Consider the following 19,864-nt stretch of genomic DNA (forward strand, 5'->3'; position numbering starts at 1 on the left):
GGACCAATGTGCTGAACTTGGCTCTCCCACCTCAGAGTCACAGCCCTGATGCCTGGCTGGAGCACCAAGAGCCTCTCATCCACTCGGCTCAGAATAAAAGGGAGAAAAAAAAGAAAGAAAGAAAGAAGAAGATAAAATAAAATAAAGTAAAATAAAATAAAACAAAGTTATTAAAATTAAAAATTAAAAAAAAAATTTTAAGTAATAAAAAAAAAAAGAAAGAAAGAAGAGAGCAACCAAACCAAAAAACAAATCCACCAATGATAACAAGTGCTAAAAACTATACTAAAAAAAAAGAAACAAACAAAAAAAATGGACAAGCAGAACCCTAGGACAAATGGTAAAAGCAAAGCTATACAGACAAAATCACACAGAAGTATACACATACACACTCACAAAAAGAGAAAAAGGGGGAAAAATATATATATCATTGCTCCCAAAGTCCACCTCCTCAATTTGGGATGATTCATTGTCTATTCAGGTATTCCACAGATGCAGGTACATCAAGTTGATTGTGGAGATTTAATCCTCTGCTCCTGATGCTGCTGGGAGAGATTTCCCTTTCTCTTCTTTGTTCACACAGCTCCTGGGGTTCAACTTTGGATTTGGACCTGCCTCTGCGTGTAGGTCACATGAGGGCATCTGTTCTTCCCTCAGACCGGACAGGGTTAAAGGAGCAGCTGCTTTGGGGGCTCTGGCTCACTCAGGCTCGGGGGAGAGAGAGGTACGGATGCGGGGCAAGCCTGCGGCGGCAGAGGCCAGCATGACGTTTCACCAGCCTGAGGCGCACCATGTGTTCTCCCAAGGAAGTTGTCCCTGGGTCACGGGACCCTGGCAGTGGCGGGCTGCACAGGCTCCTGGGAGGGGAGGTGTGGATAGTGACCTGTGCTTGCAGACAGGCTTCTTGGTGGCGGCAGCAGCAGCCTTAGCGTCTCATGCCCATCTCTGGGGTCCACGCTGATAGCCGCAGGTCGCGCTCATCTCAGAGCTCCTTTAAGCAGCGCTCTGAATCCCCTCTTCTCGCGCACCAGGAAACAAAGAGGCAAGAAAAAGTCTCTTGCCTCTTCGGCAGCTTCAGACTTTTTCCCGGACTCCCTCCCAGCTAGCCGTGGCGCACTAGCCCTTTCAGGCTGTGTTCACGCCGCCAACCCCAGTCCTCTCCCTGGGATCTGACCTCCGAAACCCGAGCCTCAGTTCCCAGCCCCCACCCGCCCCGGCAGGTGAGCAGACAAGCCTCGCGGGCTGGTGAGTGCTGGTCGGCACCGATCCTTTGTGCGGGAATCTCTCCACTTTGCCCCGTGCACCCCTCTTGCTGAGCTCTCCTCCGTGGCTCCGAAGCTTCCCCCCTCTGCCACTCGCAGTCTCCGCCCACGAAGGGGCTTCCTAGTGTGTGGAAACCTTCTTCACAGCTCCCTCCCACTGGTTCAGGTCCCGTCCCTATTCTTTTGTCTCTGTTTTTTCTTTTTTCTTTTGCCCTACCCAGGTACGTGGGGAGTTTCTTGCCTTTTTGGAGGTCTGAGGTCTTCTGCCAGCGTTCAGTAGGTGTTCTGTACGAGTTGTTCCACATGTAGATGTATTTCTTATGTATCTGTGGGGAGGAAGGTGATCTCCATGTCTTACTCTTCCACCATCTTGAAGCCGTCTACTCATTGGTTTTTAAAAGTTACTCACACTTGGCTTATAATTCCTCTGTGTTGATATACCTTTATATCACATCCTGAAATCTGAGATAGTACACCTTGTATTATAAAACCTGTTCTCCATTACATAGGAAGTATTATACTTACAACATTACAAATGCATACCAGTAAAACCTAGGCAGCCTGTGATTTCTGAATAAAACAGAAGTTTCTGTCTAGAGCAGAGAGGGCAAATAGATTTCAACTCACTTTCTCAAGTGTCGTTTGTGAAGAATTCTGAGGCTATATTCAACCTCACTGATATGTCTTTTTTTTTTTTTTTTTTTTTTTTGGCTGCGTTGGATGTTCGTTGCTGTGCACGGGCTTTTCTCTAGTTGCAGTGAGCAGGGGCTATTCTTCGTTGTGGTGCGTGGGCTTCTCATTGCGGTGGCTTCTCTTGTTGCGGAGCACAGACTCTAGGTTCGTGGGCTTCAGTAGTTGCGGCACTTGGGCTCAGTAGTTGTGGTGCACAGGCTTAGTTGCTCCGCGGCATGTGGGATCTTCCCGGACCGGGGATCAAACCCGTGTCCCCTGCATTGGCAGGCAGATTCTTAACCACTGTGCCACCAGGGAAGTCCCTGATATTTGTCTTGATGAATCAGAGATGTCTGCTGTGGGTGCCAGGGGAAGAGACGTGTGGGACACATACCACATCTTTTCAGTCTTTGGTCTTCTAGAGCATATTGCCAACACAGGAACTCTGCCAGGATGAACAGTAATAATGCAAATCGTAGGTTGGAATGACAAAATAAACAGTGACACTCCCCCCTAATAGGTCTTACGAGATAGTCAGTATTTAAGAGCTTTTCCTTTATGACTTCAAAGGAAAACTGATTTCCAATAGGCATGTTTTTTCTCATATCTTTCCAGTCAGAGTTCATTAACAACCCTAAATGATTGTCTGAACTTGGGGTAGAACAGCCTATTAGGTTGTTTCCAGGTAGGAAAGAATGTAGATCATAACCTATATATGAATGAAATTTGTCATTGTCAGCCTACTGTATTAATTAAAGGCTTAAGTTACATTGTATCATCTCATTTATAAAATAAATTAAAAAATGGGAAACACAAAAGAGAAAAACTTGAGATTGTTTTTCTTACCTCCAACCTTATTTTGCACGTAGAGTCTATGTTAGGTAATTCTAATGTGATTAGAAATTAAGGAGACTGGGGATGGGAGGGTGGAGAGGGAGGGATGGTTTCTGGATGGGAAATAAAAAGCTACTACTTTTAATTTTTCCTAAATCCTTAGCAGATGATTTTACCTCCACTTTAGTAGATACTGTCAGGAGCCCTCCCTCTTAAGACCTCGTTAATTTGGCTGCTTTGATTAATTTTGGATGAGTTAAGAAATACCCATGGACAGACTACTGAAGTCTAAGACTCACTTGATGAGATGTCAGGGCAATTTCTATGTACCTAACTTCAGCGTAGATAAGAAAAATGGGAGTAGGCTCCTCACTGTCTTTACATGTATGGCAATCCTGAGCATTATTCTTAATGAGACTATAATGAAGAAATCAACAGTGGACTTGAAAGAAGAAGTATGGAGCTTATTAAAATATTTTGTTCCCGAACACTTCTAGCTATGATTAAATTGTAAGGTATTAAAACCACTAGTTTGGATGTACCCATCTACGTGATAACTGGTTTAGAATATCCAGTAACTAGTACAGTGCCTGGTATGTGTAGGGACAATAAATATTTATCAAATGAGTGAATACTGCCATTGAGGAAGCAGTTGGTAGGGAAAAAATATGGGCTTTAGTATCAGACAGACCTGGTTTCTACTGTTTACACCACCACTTTTGAGTGTGACCTTGGTATAATTAGTAATATTTCTATTGTCTGTAACCCCTTTTCTCATCGAAAAACAGGGTTAGTAGTTTATATCTCCCAGGGTTGTTTTGAGAATTGAATAAAATAATTCACCTGGCACAAGGTGAGTGCCTAATAGATGTTCATTCCCCTTCCCTTCCCTTATATTATTCTACTGCTATTTGCCAGTGGAGGAGCTTTATATGACAGCATTTGCACAGCTGCAAATAGAAACCAGCAACCATAACCTACACTTATGCCTCTCCCCAGCCAGTCAAAAGTCCTGTGACAGGAGCAAAGAGGCTGCAGTGCTCAGGAGCCTGAGACAGCCTGCTCTGGATTTTCTATAAATATCTACAAAGGGGTGTAGGCATATGAAACTCTGTATGAGCAACTGTCATCTAAACAGAAGGCCAGCCAGCTGACCGAGGTTACTCAGAATGGCAAAGCCCACTGAAATGAATAAAATATCCAGATCTAGACAGACAACATCAAACTCTTTTTCCCCCATTTAACCAATAACAGGTATAACTGAGGCAGGAAGCATGTTTTTTTAGCATTTTTTTTTTTGGATAATATAAGAAAATCCTTTGGGATTGTGTAAAGTACTTTGGAAATTCATCACCTTTCTAGGGTTATACTTTTATTTAGCCAGATATGGGATCTTCTCTGCCTCCAAGACCCTTTATTTAAATTTCTCAACAAATACTAACTTTTTTTTCACTTTCCCATCCAAATTTGGTTGCTGTATTAGTCTGCTAGGGCTTCCATAACAAAATACCACAGACTGGGTGGCTTAAACTGGGTGAGAAATTTATTTTTCTCACAATTCTGGAGGACAGAAGGCCAAGATCAAGATGCCATCAGGATAGGTTTCTTGTGAGGCCCCTCTTCCTGGGATGTAGACAACTACCTCCTCACATGGCCTCTTCTCTGTGTGCATGGAGAGAAAGGTCTGATGTGTCTTCCTCTTCTTACAAGGACACCAGTCCCATTGGACCAGGTCCTCACCCCCATGATCTCATCTAACCTTCATTACCTCCACAAAGGCCCCATCCTCCAAACACAGCCACATTAGGGTTTAGGACTGCAACATAGAATTGGGGGGTGGGGACACAATTCATTCCATAACAGTTGCTTCTTCCTTAAATTACTTTCCATAGATCTCTAGCACCTTTTTCTTCAGTCAGTTATCTCCAGTACAATGTATTTAGCATATAATCTTTCTTCCTGTACATTTGCCAAGTTTCAGGCAAATTGCAAGAATTAATACAAACCAGTGCCCCTTCCCTCAAGCTCTAGACTTTAGTGCGAGAAGTAGCTGAGGGGCAAGGGAGTGTGGTAAGTAGAATAATGGATCCCTGATGATATCCATGAGCTAATCCCCAAAATCTTTGAATATGTTAGGTTCCATGGTAAAGGGGCATTAAGGTTGCAGGTGGAATTAAGGTTGCTAATCAGCTGACCTTAAAATAGGGAGATTATCCTGGATTATCCATGTGGGTCCAGTCTAATCACATGAGTCCTCAGCAGTAGAAGAGGGAGCCAGAAGGAGAGAGTCAGAGAAAGAGATATGACAATGGAAGCAGGGTCAGAGATATGTTGTGTTGCTGACTTGGAAGATGGAGGCCACAAGCCATGGAATGTGGGTGGCCTTTAAAAGCTGGAAAAGCAAGGAAACGGATTCTCCCCTAGAGCCTCCAGAACGAAATTTAGCCTTGCCAGCATCTTGATTTGAGCCCAGTGAGAACTGTTTTGGACTTCTGAGCTACAGAAGAGTTAGCCAGTAAATTAGCATTGTTTTAAGCCACTACATTCGTGGTCATTTGTTACTGCACCAAGAGAAAACTAATACAGGAAGTTAGAAGTGGAGGAGAGAGGGTGATGCTTATGATGGACCTAGAACGTGTCAGGCATAAAACTAGGGGATTCATATGTTTTCTCTCTTAACACTATCGTGGAAGGTCTTACATGTTTTCTAGATTGGGAAACAGACTCAGAGTTTAAGTAACTTTCCCAGAGACATACAAGTAACCCAGTTAGTGCCTGGGCAATATGGAATTTCAGACCAGGTCCGTGAAGCTGATACAAAAAGATAGTGACCATGGTCTGCATCTAAGCCTGAGCGCTGCTATTGTGTGACCTTGGACAGGGCACTGGGACTCTCTTAGCCTCAATTTCTTCAATTGCCACATGATGCGAAAAGTTTAAGACTGCTGGAGAAGCAGGTGTCACACAAATAATTTTTATTCAAACTGAATAAAGTTTTTATGAATTTTATGATAAATTATTTAAAAATGCTTTAGAGATAGAATTTATGATCATTGAATTAATCAGTCAATACATCTTTAATTATTTCATCTTGTAAAGCTAAAGACCTCTTTTCAGGTGGTCTCATTTAATCTATCCCAAAGCCTCCATATATATTGTTGTTGAAACCAACCCATATAATAGAGACTCAGAGAGGAATATAACATAATGGTAAAATTCTCAGAAGTCAGATTTGGATCCAGATCCTGGCTCTAACATTTACTAGTTTTATGACCTGGAGTAAGTTATTTCACCTCTCTCAGTATTAGCTTCCTCATATATAAAATGAGGATAGTAAATATAACTGTCTCTCCTTTAAAATATAAATATATATAATATAAATACATAAAATATAAACATAATATAAATATGTAAATTAGGATATATAATATTTACAAAATATAAGTATTAAATAAGGTTCTAAAAAACAGTTAAGCCCATTTATTCACAAGTCCAAGGTGGCACCATTAGAAACAATCAGTATGTAAAGTTCATGAGAGAACTGTAAAGGTTGATGGCATATATGGTTTTTATCCCATAATTTTTTACTGTAATTGAAGGTTTCTGTGTTATAGCACTCACTCTCAAGTGGCTTTTGCACTTAGCATTATGGAGTCAATAATACTGACAAAACACCTCAAGAGATTAAAGATGGTCTCATGTGGAACCCCTCCAAGTCCCCAGTTTTGTGATGCTTAGTTTTCTAATATCATATGTATATTTATAGCTTTATATTTTTAGTGTAATCAGCTTAACTTTGATAGAAAAATAATATTAGGATAAGTATAAAATAAGTTGAAGTTGTATGTTACAAATAATTCTAGGTTTTTTTTAAGATTTCAAATTTGGCAATTAAAAAAATACATTTAGTTAGATGTTTGTTAAACATATTTTATTGGATAAATTGAATGAAAGCCTTATAACTTGTATTACAATTCTTACCATTTTAATAAGAATATTAAAATTTAAAATATCTTCTATATTTCATGCACTTCTACTCATAAGTGGGAATTTAATATGGAAACTTTGGCAATGGTCTTGCAAACTTGCTTCTAATTAAATTTAGTTTCCATTAATCTATATTCTGACAGAGTCTTTTGATAACTAACTTATTTCAAGTAGCCTGAAAATATGTATTTATTGCCTGCTTTTTGTATTTTAGAAAGACAAACTCTTTGGTTTGTAAGAAGTCGTACATACATTTAATGAGAAAGTAATAGTCATGACTTCATCTTGAAATACTCTCTTGAAGTCATTTAGAGTAATACTAGCTGCTGTTACAAACCCTGCTTTTCAGTGGCTTAGCACTCACACACCAGTCAGTGTGGGAATCCCTGGTCAGTGGGTGGCTTTTCTTTTCTTTGGGTAGTGATTTTGAGACCCGACCCCAATTCCTTCCAGTTCATGGCTCTGCCATCCCCTAGGGCCTCTGAGTTCTCTGCTTTCAGTTATGGATGAGGAGTGAGAACAGAGAAGGCATTCCAGCGCTGTTCTTGAAAACCCCTGGTCCACAAGACATAAACATAAACTCTCTCCCCTTCCACTGGTGGGAATTAGTTACATGCTCACATAAGGATGTAGGGGGAGCTGAGAAATGTAGTCTCTGCCTGGGAGCAGCCTCCTGGTAACAACTCTACAGTGTGGAATGGAGAACATAAATGTTGGTGGACACTGCCAAAGGGGGTATATGAGAATGTACAAATACACCAACTACAGAATTTTATAAAATTGTTTATTAGTATCTAATAGTCCAGTGTCTAGGTACCAGTGTCAGTAGGTCATGTTCTTAGAGGTCTTCTGAAATTTTTTATTCTATCACAATCCAAAATAGCATCAATTTTTAAAAGTTACCCAAAGCTATAGTCTGAGACCATAGAAACATTTTCTTTTTTTGAAAAATGTATCACCTTTGGACTTGGTACGTTTTTGCCTCTGCACAATAATTGACAGCAATCTAAGCCTGTGTATATTACTTCAAAAAATATAATTCATATTTTTTCAGGACTTTTCAGTGTTCATTTTTTACAAGTCTAGTGACGTAATTTTTTCCCAATATTATGCATAAGTAATATATTACTGTAGCTTTAGATTCTTGTAACATAATGTAATATCTAGGCCTAAAGATTTTTTAATTAATTGGATTATTTAATTGCAAAATATATCTGATATATTTTTTATAGAGAATGCCGTAAATATAGAATAGAAATAAAATTTGTCTTCAAGACTGTAAAGATTTGAATGGGATCCTGCTAATGTTTGATCAGAGCCTCACTGGATTTCCAAATGCCTAATTACAAAATTCTCAAAGTATTCTGTGATATTTACAGAGTTCATTAATGAGAAATACTCATTTTGATTTTAGGAGTATATTTCCGAAGTTATGTAAGAGGGAACTCTTTATATATCAGTGGAAATAAACTGCTTGCAATTTTCTCTTAAACATGTTTTGGAATGGATACTTTCTATTACTAATCTGTAATCATTCTCATAACCAGTGTCTGACAAGATTACATGCTGCCTCACCAAGGTTTGGTGACTTTTTTATAATTTTATTGACATGGTTCACTTTCTGTTCTTGCCTTCTGATTTGTTTCCAATTGGGAATATTTTTTATTAAATCTTTTATTTTCATTACTACTTGAAGTTTATGGCCAGTTGTAAAATTTTTCAGTGATTCCAAGTACTGATGCCAGAAACATTTTGGATTAACATATTTATTTGTCTTTATTTTCTGGTTCATACGAATATTATATACATAAGATTACCCCCGCTCTCTGTAAAAAAAGGACATTGTAAGTTAATTACTTTGGCTTATTATTCTGCAACTTTATCTTAAATAGATAATACATGCAATCTTGCCAAATTCACAATAACATATAAATAGTATCATTTACAATGGAAGATTAACAAAAGAACCTCTTTCTTCATCACAGACTATTATAAGAATGAATTTCTACAAAACTAGTGTTCTTTCTGTCTTTAAACCACTTTTCTCTTAACTGGCTGTCCTAAATTTTTATTTAGAAAGAAAGCATTTTGCATGCTAGGAGGTAAGAAACATAAGGAAGGTAATTATAATGGAATTTAAATAATTCACTTACATTTCTTTGGCAATAAAATAAAGCATGTTCTCTTAGGATTTTTCTTTTTTTATAAGCTCTAAAATATGTCTTTCAAATTACTATTATAAAAGAAACCACATAACACTGTCATCTTCCCAGCTCAAATATTACTGTTTTCCAACAACAGATTTGGCAGTCATTCAGAGGCAAGTAGTATTAGGCTTTTTAGATTTTCAAATATATCTGAACTGCTGTTGATTGCTCCCCAAATCAGGTCAGATACACTCTCTGCAGGAACATTTCCCAGAGAGACTGTATGTTCAAATGGAAGATTTTCATGTTTCACAGTCAGCCTCATTTATTTTCCAGACCTCTAAATTTTTCACACTAAGTAGCAGCATCTCACTTTGTGAACCATGGGGTCTTTATTAATTAAACAGAGTCAACAGGGTTGATTTATTCTCTCTCTTCTCAGCTGAATTACCAAGCACACAAATCAGAGAGGAAATATTTCTAATAGTAGAATGTTCTCCAAGCCAGTAAATCTGGGATTATCTCATCATACCGATTATATCAAAGCTCTCTAGTCACCATGCTCACCAGGACATAAAATTGAATGGTATACACACAAATGGCCCAGTTCCAGCATCACAGGAAGAATTCCAAGTTTTTCTTACAATATTCAGAAAGCCCGAATTGTTAACAAAAAACAAAAAAAACCAGCCATGATCATTATTGAATATCTACTCTTCACCAGGCACTTTACATGCATTACCTGTGTTTTAGAAGCATTGATTCTGGATGTTTTTACAAAAGAGCCAGGTGTGAAATGTGTACTTGAAGCATAGAAACTAACCCTCTGTTGCTTCAGTTTTATTTTTTCTAGTGATTGGCTATTGCATTTGCATGTTTGGCGCTAAGGTGTGTGTTTTTCAATTGTGTACAGAGAAGTGTATTATGAACATAAGATTAATCAATTAATATTTTATGGTATTATTTTGTATTTGGAGAAAGATCAGATGTTGATTTGTTGATTAAAAAGTGCCTAATGAAGGTTACTGTCAAGGATGACTTTCTGGCAGAACTTTCTAATATTCATTGTTCAGAGTCTATAACTACATTTTCTTCTGAAACATTTTACTTTTGCTTATTTTATATTATCATTCAGTGGAATGTCCATATATGGGCAGTTATAATATTTCAAACATGAGAATTTTTTTTTTAAGTCACATAAGAAAGCATATACCCGACCTTACCCCTCAGGTAATTAATTGTGCCTGTTTTTCTTCCTTTCCAGCTTCCCCAGTTAAGGAGCATAGGGGAGGAAGGATTTATAATAATTTAAATTAAAGTCTCTTCTTTGGACTAACATATTATAAATGTGCTGATAAACAGTAAAGTAAATATACTAAGATATCCCATCAAGCTTTTTCCTTTCAGTTTTAAACAGGTACGTTGTACGGGACAATGTGTCCTCATTTCCCCTTGCAGTGGTATTCTAGCCCTCTGTGTTACACTCACTGGTAATTCTTTGAAACCACTTTCAATTTAGGCAGCTTTCCAGCTTTACAAAAGCCTTGAAATGAAGTTAACCTGTGCAGAATCAAATGCTTTGTAAGTTTAGCCTCCATAATAAGAAATCGCACTAAACCATTTTAAAGAGGTAATAGTAATACGGATTACTGTCAAGAGAATAACGATTCTTTGTATCACTTAACCACACTCTGAGGTTTTGAAACTATGAAGATATCTGGGCCTTGCCACCTCCACCTCGACTCTTAAACAACTTAAGTGCATTTACCCTACCGTGAAACTATAAGTGATCTTCTTCCATGGAAAGCTGCATTTTCAATATTTAAACAGAGGAGTTGAGCAATTTGTTTTGGGGGATATGGATAGAATTTAGAATATAGGACTGAAAACAAACCAAATCCAGTAATAACAGTGAAACTGACCATTGGTACTAAGTCCAACATTTCAGTTATTGTCATCAACAGGCACTAAAGTAAGTGCCTCTTTGTGATAGATCCCAAATTGTGCTCAAAGGCACACTCGTCCCATGTGTGCTGATAGGGCATGTTAGTTTGAGTAATATAAACTCTTGGAGAGTCGTAAAACACATTAGTATATTTAGGGCTCTGGGAAATCCTACAGTAAAAAAACCTACTTAACTATGTTTAAACTAGTTTGTCTCAAAGTTATTTAACCATAGAATTCTCTTCTTCACATAATATGTATTAAAAACCCTTATAACACAGTTCGGAAATGTTATTCTGTAATATTTTAGGAAGTAGGAGATACTTTGAGATCCACAATCTTATTTGATCCTCATAAGTGCCAGCCCTCAGATGGACTTGATCTAAGACATGATGCTTCTCTGAGGTTGAGTTTGGGTAGCATGGAGGCAGGGGAAACTGATCTAGGATGGATAGGGCAGTGGGGTAAGCCAGGGCTAGAACGAGGATCCAAGGAGAAGGAATAAGTCATCCTATTCCAGAAGCTGTCTGTCCAGGACTCAGGAGCTGGGCAGATAGTGGTGGATTTAGGCGAGTCATCCAGCTGAAGGCTGGGAGTTGGATACTAGGTCTAAAAAACACCGTGCATCAGGTAGGGGCACACGTAGTGATGTTTCACCACTTCCTGAACATGCCCCATATGTTTGTACGTCCTTCCTTACCTCTGCTTGTGTTCTTCCCCGGAACGCCTAGTTACTTGTTCTGAGAATATGTTAGGTACCATAGACTCAGAGATAAGAAACATAGCTCCTGCCCTAAAGGAGCTTTGTATGCAGTACAAAGACCTAAAAATAAACAGGCATTTGTAATATGCTATAAGAGATAAAGCCATGGGCACAGATTGGAGCAATCTAGAGGGAGATTTGGTTCTTTAGAATTAGTTTGAGTTAGCTGAATAAACAAGACGGGAAGGGGGAAGATTGTAGCAGAGAAGAAAGTATTGTCGAGGCAGGTAAAAAACAAGGTATTTCATACTATGGAATATGTATTTGATCCAGAAGGCATTAGTTGGCACTGAATTTTTAGCAGGTGAGCAGCAGTGTATGATCTGTCGTTCAGGAAGATCTCTTGGCTGGAGTGGAGGATGAATTAAAAAACTAGAACAGAGGCAGAGAGACAAGCTGTTTCAGTGACCCAGGCCATAGCATTGGAACAGGAGAAAGGAAAAGATTCCAGAGATGTTACAGAAAGACGATCACAGGGCTTGCTGATGGATAAAGAAGAGCGAGGAGTCAAAGATGACACATTCTCCTGCATTCTTTTGTTTTTGTTTTTGTTTTTTACCAAAGAATAAAGAAAAAAAATGGGTTTTGTTGAACGTAAAAACATATCTAAGACTTTTTAAAACTATTGGATCCAGTTCCAACTGCTTCCTAATTCAGGAGACTGCAGTAGGGTGGAAACAGTGTCACTGGGATCACTGCTTGCATGGTGGGTAGAAGGACAGTCTTTCAGATTGTAATTGTATCCCTTTTTCTTCGCAAGTCACGTAACACAGACTACATCCTGGATGCATCCCGTCATGAGCGCACTGACCCTGTCCTGCTCAGAGGAGAACGAAGAGGATTGCTCCAGAGAACTTCCTGACCAGAAGAATTGATGGTTTTCTGTGGGAAGCTGCGGTCCATGGTCTTCTGGCATCTCCGTCGACGTGGAGGACTCTGAGACGCGACATCTAAAATAGGAGTAAAACACACAGTACTTAGTGAAGTTGTGAAATGGAGACTGGATTTAAGCTATTTTTGTAAAACTTTTTGATATAACTGTATACATTTACAAAATTAATTGCCACTACAGTAGTTCTTTAGGAATAATCTAGTCCTGTTTTTGAAATCATATGTAATTGGATTTTATAATATATATAATTTTTCATATGTAATTATGTAATTTTATATTTAGTTCTTTATAGAATATCAGACACAGTGGTTTTTATAATTAAGACATTGAAAAATTATGTGAGCATAGTGAAACACTTCATTTATTTGGTAATTCACTAACCTTTTATATGCGTACCTTAGGAAAGTGATTTAAGAAAGCTTTTCCACAGGCCACTGGATATAGCTTACATCTTTATGATGCTTTCTAATTTACAAAATGCTTTTCAGACCCTGTTTTATGTAAATCATACAACACGCCTGTGAGGCAACTCCACTGGGTACTTTTCAGTTAGGAAAAGAGCAGTTCAGAGAAATGAAGCACCTTGTCCTGGAGCTGAGGCTCACACCCTCACCTTCTGATTCCACGTCCAGGACCCTTTGCCCCACACCCTGCTGTCCCTGCAGAGGCAGTTCGCAGCCCGACACACAGGGTCCCATGTCTCTGTTGATGCAGCTGAGCTCCACAGCTGTGTACCCCTTGGGCCACAGAGACTCAGGGGGCACTTCTTCATTCAAACATGGCCCCCACCCAACCTCATAGTTCTCCTATAAACCCTTCCCCCAAACACTTACCAAGCAGGGGCATGGCTTTGTGATGTTGATTCAATGGGCTTCTTTCAACAGCTCACATTTTTCTAAAGTAAAGGGACTGACTCCCTTGTGGGATTTGCCCTGCTGGGTTGTCCTTGCCAGAGGGAGTGTTGAGGGGAGCTGATGAATAGAGGGGCATCCGGAATCTATGTATCAAAAGAGACATCCTTGAACTCCTCTGCTGTGTGTTCCAGACTGACCTCATTATTGCTGATATCAGCCTCCAGACCGATTATGCTTCTGATCTTATTTCATCTTACTGTAAGGATGCTACTAGACAGTTTTTGGAAGGAATGAGCCATTGACTTGGAGTGCTAAAGATTTTCTCTCCGCTTAATGATTTAAACCTGGGGCTGGGAAGTTGGGGCAGGGGGTGGGCAGAGAGGAGGAAGTCATTTTCAGTGCTCTGGGCACTAAGTACCAACTGAATAATAAAAAGGGACTTATCCTTACGCAGTGTTATTATATAGTTAGGTGATGTACTGTACTGAGGAAGAAAGTGAGCAAGAATCATTAATTAATCAGAGTACTGTTCCCAAACCATCCGTGATAACACAGAGAAGTTACTGTGTCTCTCTGGCCTCCTGTTCTCCCCACCACCACCACCACTCCTCCTCCTTTCCCTCTTCCTCCTCCTCTTCCTCTCCTCCTCACTCCCTTCTCTCTTTCTGTCTCTCCCTCCCTCCCCACCTCTGACATACAAGTAAGAAAAAGGAACTCAGAGCCTTGAGGATCACTTGACTCAGTGATTTTCAAACATCTTTTGGTGAAAAAGACTCATTTTTCAAATGAATTCTTAAACAGAATCTCAATATTTGTAACAGATTCTTTTTTAAATATTGCTGTCCTGCTTGAAACAAGATGAAGGCCTGAAGCCCAATTAAAACAGCCCCCAGCACTGCTATGCAAACCTAAAACTCCTTAGAATACAGTGTCAGAATCATCAGTTGTAACCATTTATATGGATGAGTAAACTGAGATCCTAAGAGTTCACACAGTAAGGTCAAACTTAGACCTAGATCCTGAGTCTCCTAGTCTACTGCATTTCATATGGTATATTATATAGATCTATGTTGTAAATATATGTGTACATTATGCTCATGCACACATTCCTGAATATATGTAGGATTTATAATTTATGTCTTGAATGATAACATAAGTCAAATCCAGGCTGATAGGTAGTCATTAGCCCTGAGAAAAGTTTCAGAATGGCTGGAGAAACTTGTGTTTCCTCTGACAGCTCTTTGAATATTAGGAAGCTGCAGGGAGACAAGTTTTGAGAGAAGGCCCTGAAGGAGCTCTTTCCTTGTGTCCCCCAGAGGTGAGTGAGATTCTCAAACACTCCAAGTTACTTTTATAAATTAGTATCTATAATTGTGAAAGTACAGACTATTTGTCATTGCCAAATTAATGGTATGAAGTGTCCCTCCCCTTCCTGGGAGTGTTTTTCTAATTTGTTTCTAGTGAGGAAAACACAGAAGATGCTCAAGTCACTTGGCATCAAGATCCTCAGGAAGCAGTTCGCTGGCGGACGCCTCATAGGTTAACTTTACCATTTGGTGCCACTTTCCTTCCTGCTTCCTAATTGAACACCTAATGGAAAAGGCCTACAAAAATCATAATGAAATTATTTATTGGGCATTTTGTGCCATACATTCATGACGGATAATTTGCATATATTATTTCATTATCTTCTTAAAACAACCCCATGAGGTAGAAACTATGATCATCCTCATTTTGTAAACAAGTTTAGGATTAGAGAGAGTTGCTGATCTTTGCCTCAGGGTGATTCAGCACCTACGTGTGGAAACTGGGGCTCAAGGCAAGTCTTGCAGGGCCCATTCTCTTAAACCACTGCAGAGCCAGTTAGAGCCATTGTGTGTGACACTGGTGGCAGAGCTGGGGTCCGTGGGTCAGTTTTACAAAGAGGCAGATTCAAGTTTGGTGTGCTAAGGAACTTTCTGGTAGTCAGAACACATCAGGAAAGAATTCCCCAGGAGTAAGTGGAAACCATGTCCCAGGAGGTGTGCTGTCAGTCTGAACTCCTTACTGCAAGACTGTTGCTGAGGAGGTTCAGGGTCTGAACTGGCTGGACCATTTGAGCACTGTCTGAGATTTCTTCCTCTTTATGCTTCTGTGACCTCTGAACCCACAGATAAATGCCCCAAGAGATGCTCAAAGAAACATATGGTGGGGAGTCATTAAGAATCCTTATTCAATGCAAGGAGAATCCCCCAATTATTTCAGAGTGAGTTGACATTTATATAGGCCATCTTTCTTTAAGTCAACTCTATTGTTGTGGTCACTGTAAACTCTTCTCTCTTGACCCACTGACTCAGATTGTAGGATTTAAAAATCTCAATGTTCTTACATGCTTCCATCTCACTTTACTAAAGAGTGACCTGGCTTAGCCTTCCTTACGTATTTAATCTCAGAATATTGACCGAGCACCAACAATGAGCCAAGCACAGTACTAGGCACTATGGTGAAGTAGGGCAAGAGCCGACCATTTCCTGGGGTCTACTTACTGTTGGCTAAGAAGTTAAAAGCTTCTCAGGTAGTCAGAATTGAATAGCTTCTCTTTAATTTTTTAATTTTAAAAATAACCTATTTCCATTAAAAAAAAATCAAGTAGTATGGAATTGAATAAAGTTAAAAGATAGCCTATCTCACTTTCCCAAGGTAGCTATCACTGATACTTTCATGAGAATTTTTACTCAAAGGAAATCATACTGTTAAGTATCTTTCTTTTGACTTAATATATTATGGTCATTTTTTTCATGGTGATGATACATAGATTAATGTTATACCTCAAATGTCTCTATAAAATATCACTACCCAGATAACACCTAATTTCTGTAGCCAACAATCTATTGATGAACACTTAGACTAATTTAAGTTGTCTTCTGTTACTAACAATGCCACAGTGAGCATTCTCATATTCATTAAATCCTTTTCCTCATCTATCTATGCACTCTTATGCCAGTATGTCTATAGTGAGGATGCATTCATAAAAGTAAATTACTACGTCAAAGTTATGTTCATTTTAATTTTGGTGTAAATTCATAAATTCTCCTCCATAAAAATAGGACCAATTTACACTACCAGCAATAGTGTATAAGAGCTTTTCTTCTCTATATTATAGAACATTTTTTTAGTCAAAAGATTGCCAATAACTTTTCTGATTGTTTTTGTCCTTAGAGTAATCCTCTTTCCATCATTATCTAAAGACCTGAATTTTTTCATGATTGGGTTTTAGTTGTCCCTTGGCAGCAGAGGCTGACTCTGTATATAGGGGAGTCTAGCAGTGACCAATTCACTGTACGTCAAACACGTAATTACTGTCATCTTTTTATTTGAAAGTATTGACCTTTCCTACTTTATATATAATGGTGGCGAGGACCAACTTTTATTTTTTTATTTTATTTTTTTTAACATCTTTATTGGAGTATAATTGCTTTACAATGGTGTGTTAGTTTCTGCTGTATAACAAAGTGAATCAGCTATATGTATACATATGTCCCCCTATCCCCTCCCTCTTGCATCTCCCTCCCATCCTCCCTATCCCACCCCTCTAGGTGGTCACAAAGCACCGAGCTGATCTCCCTGTGCTATGCAGCTGCTTCCCACTAGCTATCTATTTTACGTTTGGTAGTGTGTATATGTCCATGCCACTCCCTCACTTCGTCCCAGCTTACCCTTCCCCCTCCCCGTGGAGGACTGACTTTTAAATTAGCTAACTTGGGTGAGAGGCCTTGGTAAAGTGCAAAGCACAACACAAACGCACTTTGAGCCTTGGTTTCCCCGTCTCTGTGAGGGGATAGTATTCCCCTGACTCTTCCCAAACCAGTTCAGCTCAGCAACCATTTCCTGAGCACCTGAGAGATGCCAGACAAGATGCAAGGTCTTGAAGTAGTTCTGATTCCCAAATCAAGAAGCTCATAGTCTAAAACCCTTTTTTCCTTTTTTCTCAAAAACCTTGTATTTTTCCTTAAAGGAGTGAGAAGTTAGGGGTTTGGTTAATAAGAACCCCTGAAGAGAGGCCCTTTATCACTCTCTTAAATTTGAATAATTCCAAAATAATATTAACAACACCCTTTGACTAGAAATGAAAGAAAAGGAACATACTGTATGAAGGGCCTCTCCAATAATAAATTCTAAGCAGCTGTAAAAATACAGAGTCAAATGATACTTTCATAAAGTATTTGCAAAATTAGAAAGTATTATCCTTTTTCTAGGGGGAAATGGACATTTTTATTTTCTCTGCTAAGTAAAATGCAACTATTTCAAAAGTCAACAAACTTGAATTTTACAATATACAGAACTAAGCTAACATTAAAACAACTTACATACTTTATTGCATATAAATTTTGAGGATGAAAAGAACTTTAAATAGAATACGCCCATGAAACTTAACTTTAGAAATAAAATCCCAAGATGTTTTAACTATAGCTATCCACATGTAATATCATTGTGCCTGCATGATGGTTATGTAAATATTAAATGCAGTTCTGTATTTGCTTTCTTCATATGACTTTTTAACATTTAACTAATACTACTTTTGTTCTTTTTTTTTAAGTTTGAATTTCACTCTCAGGGTACAGGGGTGGTCTAAGGGAAAGTGCAATCAGATTAATAGCTATGACCCTTCTTCATTCCTGTTCCCCTATCACTAAAATATTATCTGTCACTTTACCCTGTTTATTCCTTATACATTATTTATCAATTTGTAATGATCTATTTGTTTTTTGTCTTCCTTAATAACGGGAGTAAGGATGAGAGTACGTTCCTTGATGGCAGGGATTTATCTGTCTCATTCACCATTGTAGGAAGGATCTAGCACCATGGAGGAGGATCTAACACAGTGCCTGTCACATAGTAGGTGTTCAGTGCATACTTGCCAGATTGAATGTATAATGCGCTGTCCATAGCTAAGACTTAGTTCCCACTTTAACTCTCATGCCCTTGTATTCATTTATTCACTTTAAACACTTACTGAATGCTACCAGATGCCAAACACTGCAAAGTCCTAGAGATACAGTGCAAAACATATGTGATCCTAGCCCCTATGTGATTTATATTTTATGCAAAGGACATTCAACTGAAATTAACCAAAGCTTTTTACACTTATTTTCTTTATTCCCCTTTTTTATACCATAGCTGAACTTCATCCATTTAATGTTCACTGTCTCAAGAAAGGTGTGTGGCATCAGAAAGCAGAGGAACACATGCTCTTTTAAGTTTCAAAAGTCTGGCGCCTTAGGGAATTGGAAAGGATTCATGATTTAGATCAAAGATCTGAGAGCACATATGATGTGGAAGAGCAAGGCTTTCCTACTCCCTGTCTAGGAAATAATTCCCCTGGCTGTGGGAGAGGAAAAAGAACAAAAATGTTGGTGGGACTCAGAGAAAGTGGCTGGGCCCCACTTCCTGGACCACCTTCTTGGGAGCAGCAAAACCCAATTATATGAGTTAGTGTTGAGAGCAGAGGAGACCCATTCCTCACTGTACCTTAGGATGGAAATGATTGCATGGTGTGTATAGGCAGATAGAGCCTTGGACAACTTCAGTGAGCTTCCTCTAGCCCAGTGTGGTCCAAACTGGAAGATCATATTGATTTCCATGAATGCAAAAGGATCCCAGGAGTAGCAGGAAGACTCACTGGACCTAAATGATGATTTTTTCCATTCGGTCCACATGGCCTCTCAGTGAAACCCAACTTGGATAGTGACAACAGACCATCTAAACCCAGAGTGCCCTGGCACTAAGTAAGCCTCCCAGAGTTTAGCGATGACTCCCCAGAATGGAGGGAAACTGCAAGTTGACTGAGATTAGTATTGGTCGAGATCACTTATTCCCTACCCTTGATGTTTCCTTCCTCATGGAGGGAGCTCCTTTCAAGAGTAACACTTCTGGCCTGTCTGCCTCTGCATTCACAGGTAGTGACTGACATGCTTGGTGAGCTTGGGAGAAAGAAAAAGATGTGTACTGTTTCTAGAACATTTCTTAATATATTCCCCTTTCTCTGATCCATGCAAACACTGCCTATTTGTTTTTCAGGTCTTTCTCATTTATTACCTGCATAATGGCAATGGAGGCAATATACCTTTCTCCCTCTCTACCACACCTGTCCCCATCAACCTACCCACCACACTTCTGTCAGAATTGTCTTTCTGAAACACACATCTGATTCTAGTGCCCCCTTGCTGCTCTTCAGTTCCTACCACCTGCCATTTTCTGACCCTTTCCTCTCTTCCTCCAGCAGCATTTCTCACCCCCAACAGTCACTCAGATAGACTGTTCTGTCTAGGGAATGTCTCCTGCCTCATTCCCTCAGCAGATTCCTTCTCATCCTTCCAAGACACCCCTCGATGCACCTCTTCTGTGAAGATCCTGACACGTGCTGCTTCCCCCCAGCCAGCACCGGCACTCTAGGTGCTATCTCTTGTTCATACCTCTGTCCAGCCCCTCTTCCCACTCGGGGGTGGTGGAGTACAAACTTCCATCCCAAG

The 19,864-nt window shown here is 39.3% G+C and overlaps 1 protein-coding gene across 4 annotated transcripts in view; it reads left to right on the forward strand.

Annotated features, from left to right (window-relative positions):
• Positions 1-18,088, forward strand: part of STXBP4 (syntaxin binding protein 4) — a 208,306-nt gene extending 190,218 nt beyond the window's left edge. For 3 of the 4 annotated variants that reach the window (XM_082442221.1, XM_082442223.1, XM_082442222.1), the window contains one exon: positions 12,370-16,410. In XM_082442221.1, coding sequence (XP_082298347.1) covers positions 12,370-12,484 — 115 coding nt within the window. In that variant the 3' untranslated portion in view covers positions 12,485-16,410. Of the gene's footprint in view, positions 1-12,369; positions 16,411-16,801 lie in introns of those variants that run through there. The other variant, XR_014257649.1, reaches the window with a different exon arrangement.
• Positions 18,089-19,864: the final 1,776 nt, after the last annotated feature.

The sequence above is a fragment of the Balaenoptera physalus genome (assembly GCF_965194825.1).
Source record: "Balaenoptera physalus genome assembly, chromosome: 20".
NCBI classification, from domain to species: domain Eukaryota; kingdom Metazoa; phylum Chordata; class Mammalia; order Artiodactyla; family Balaenopteridae; genus Balaenoptera; species Balaenoptera physalus.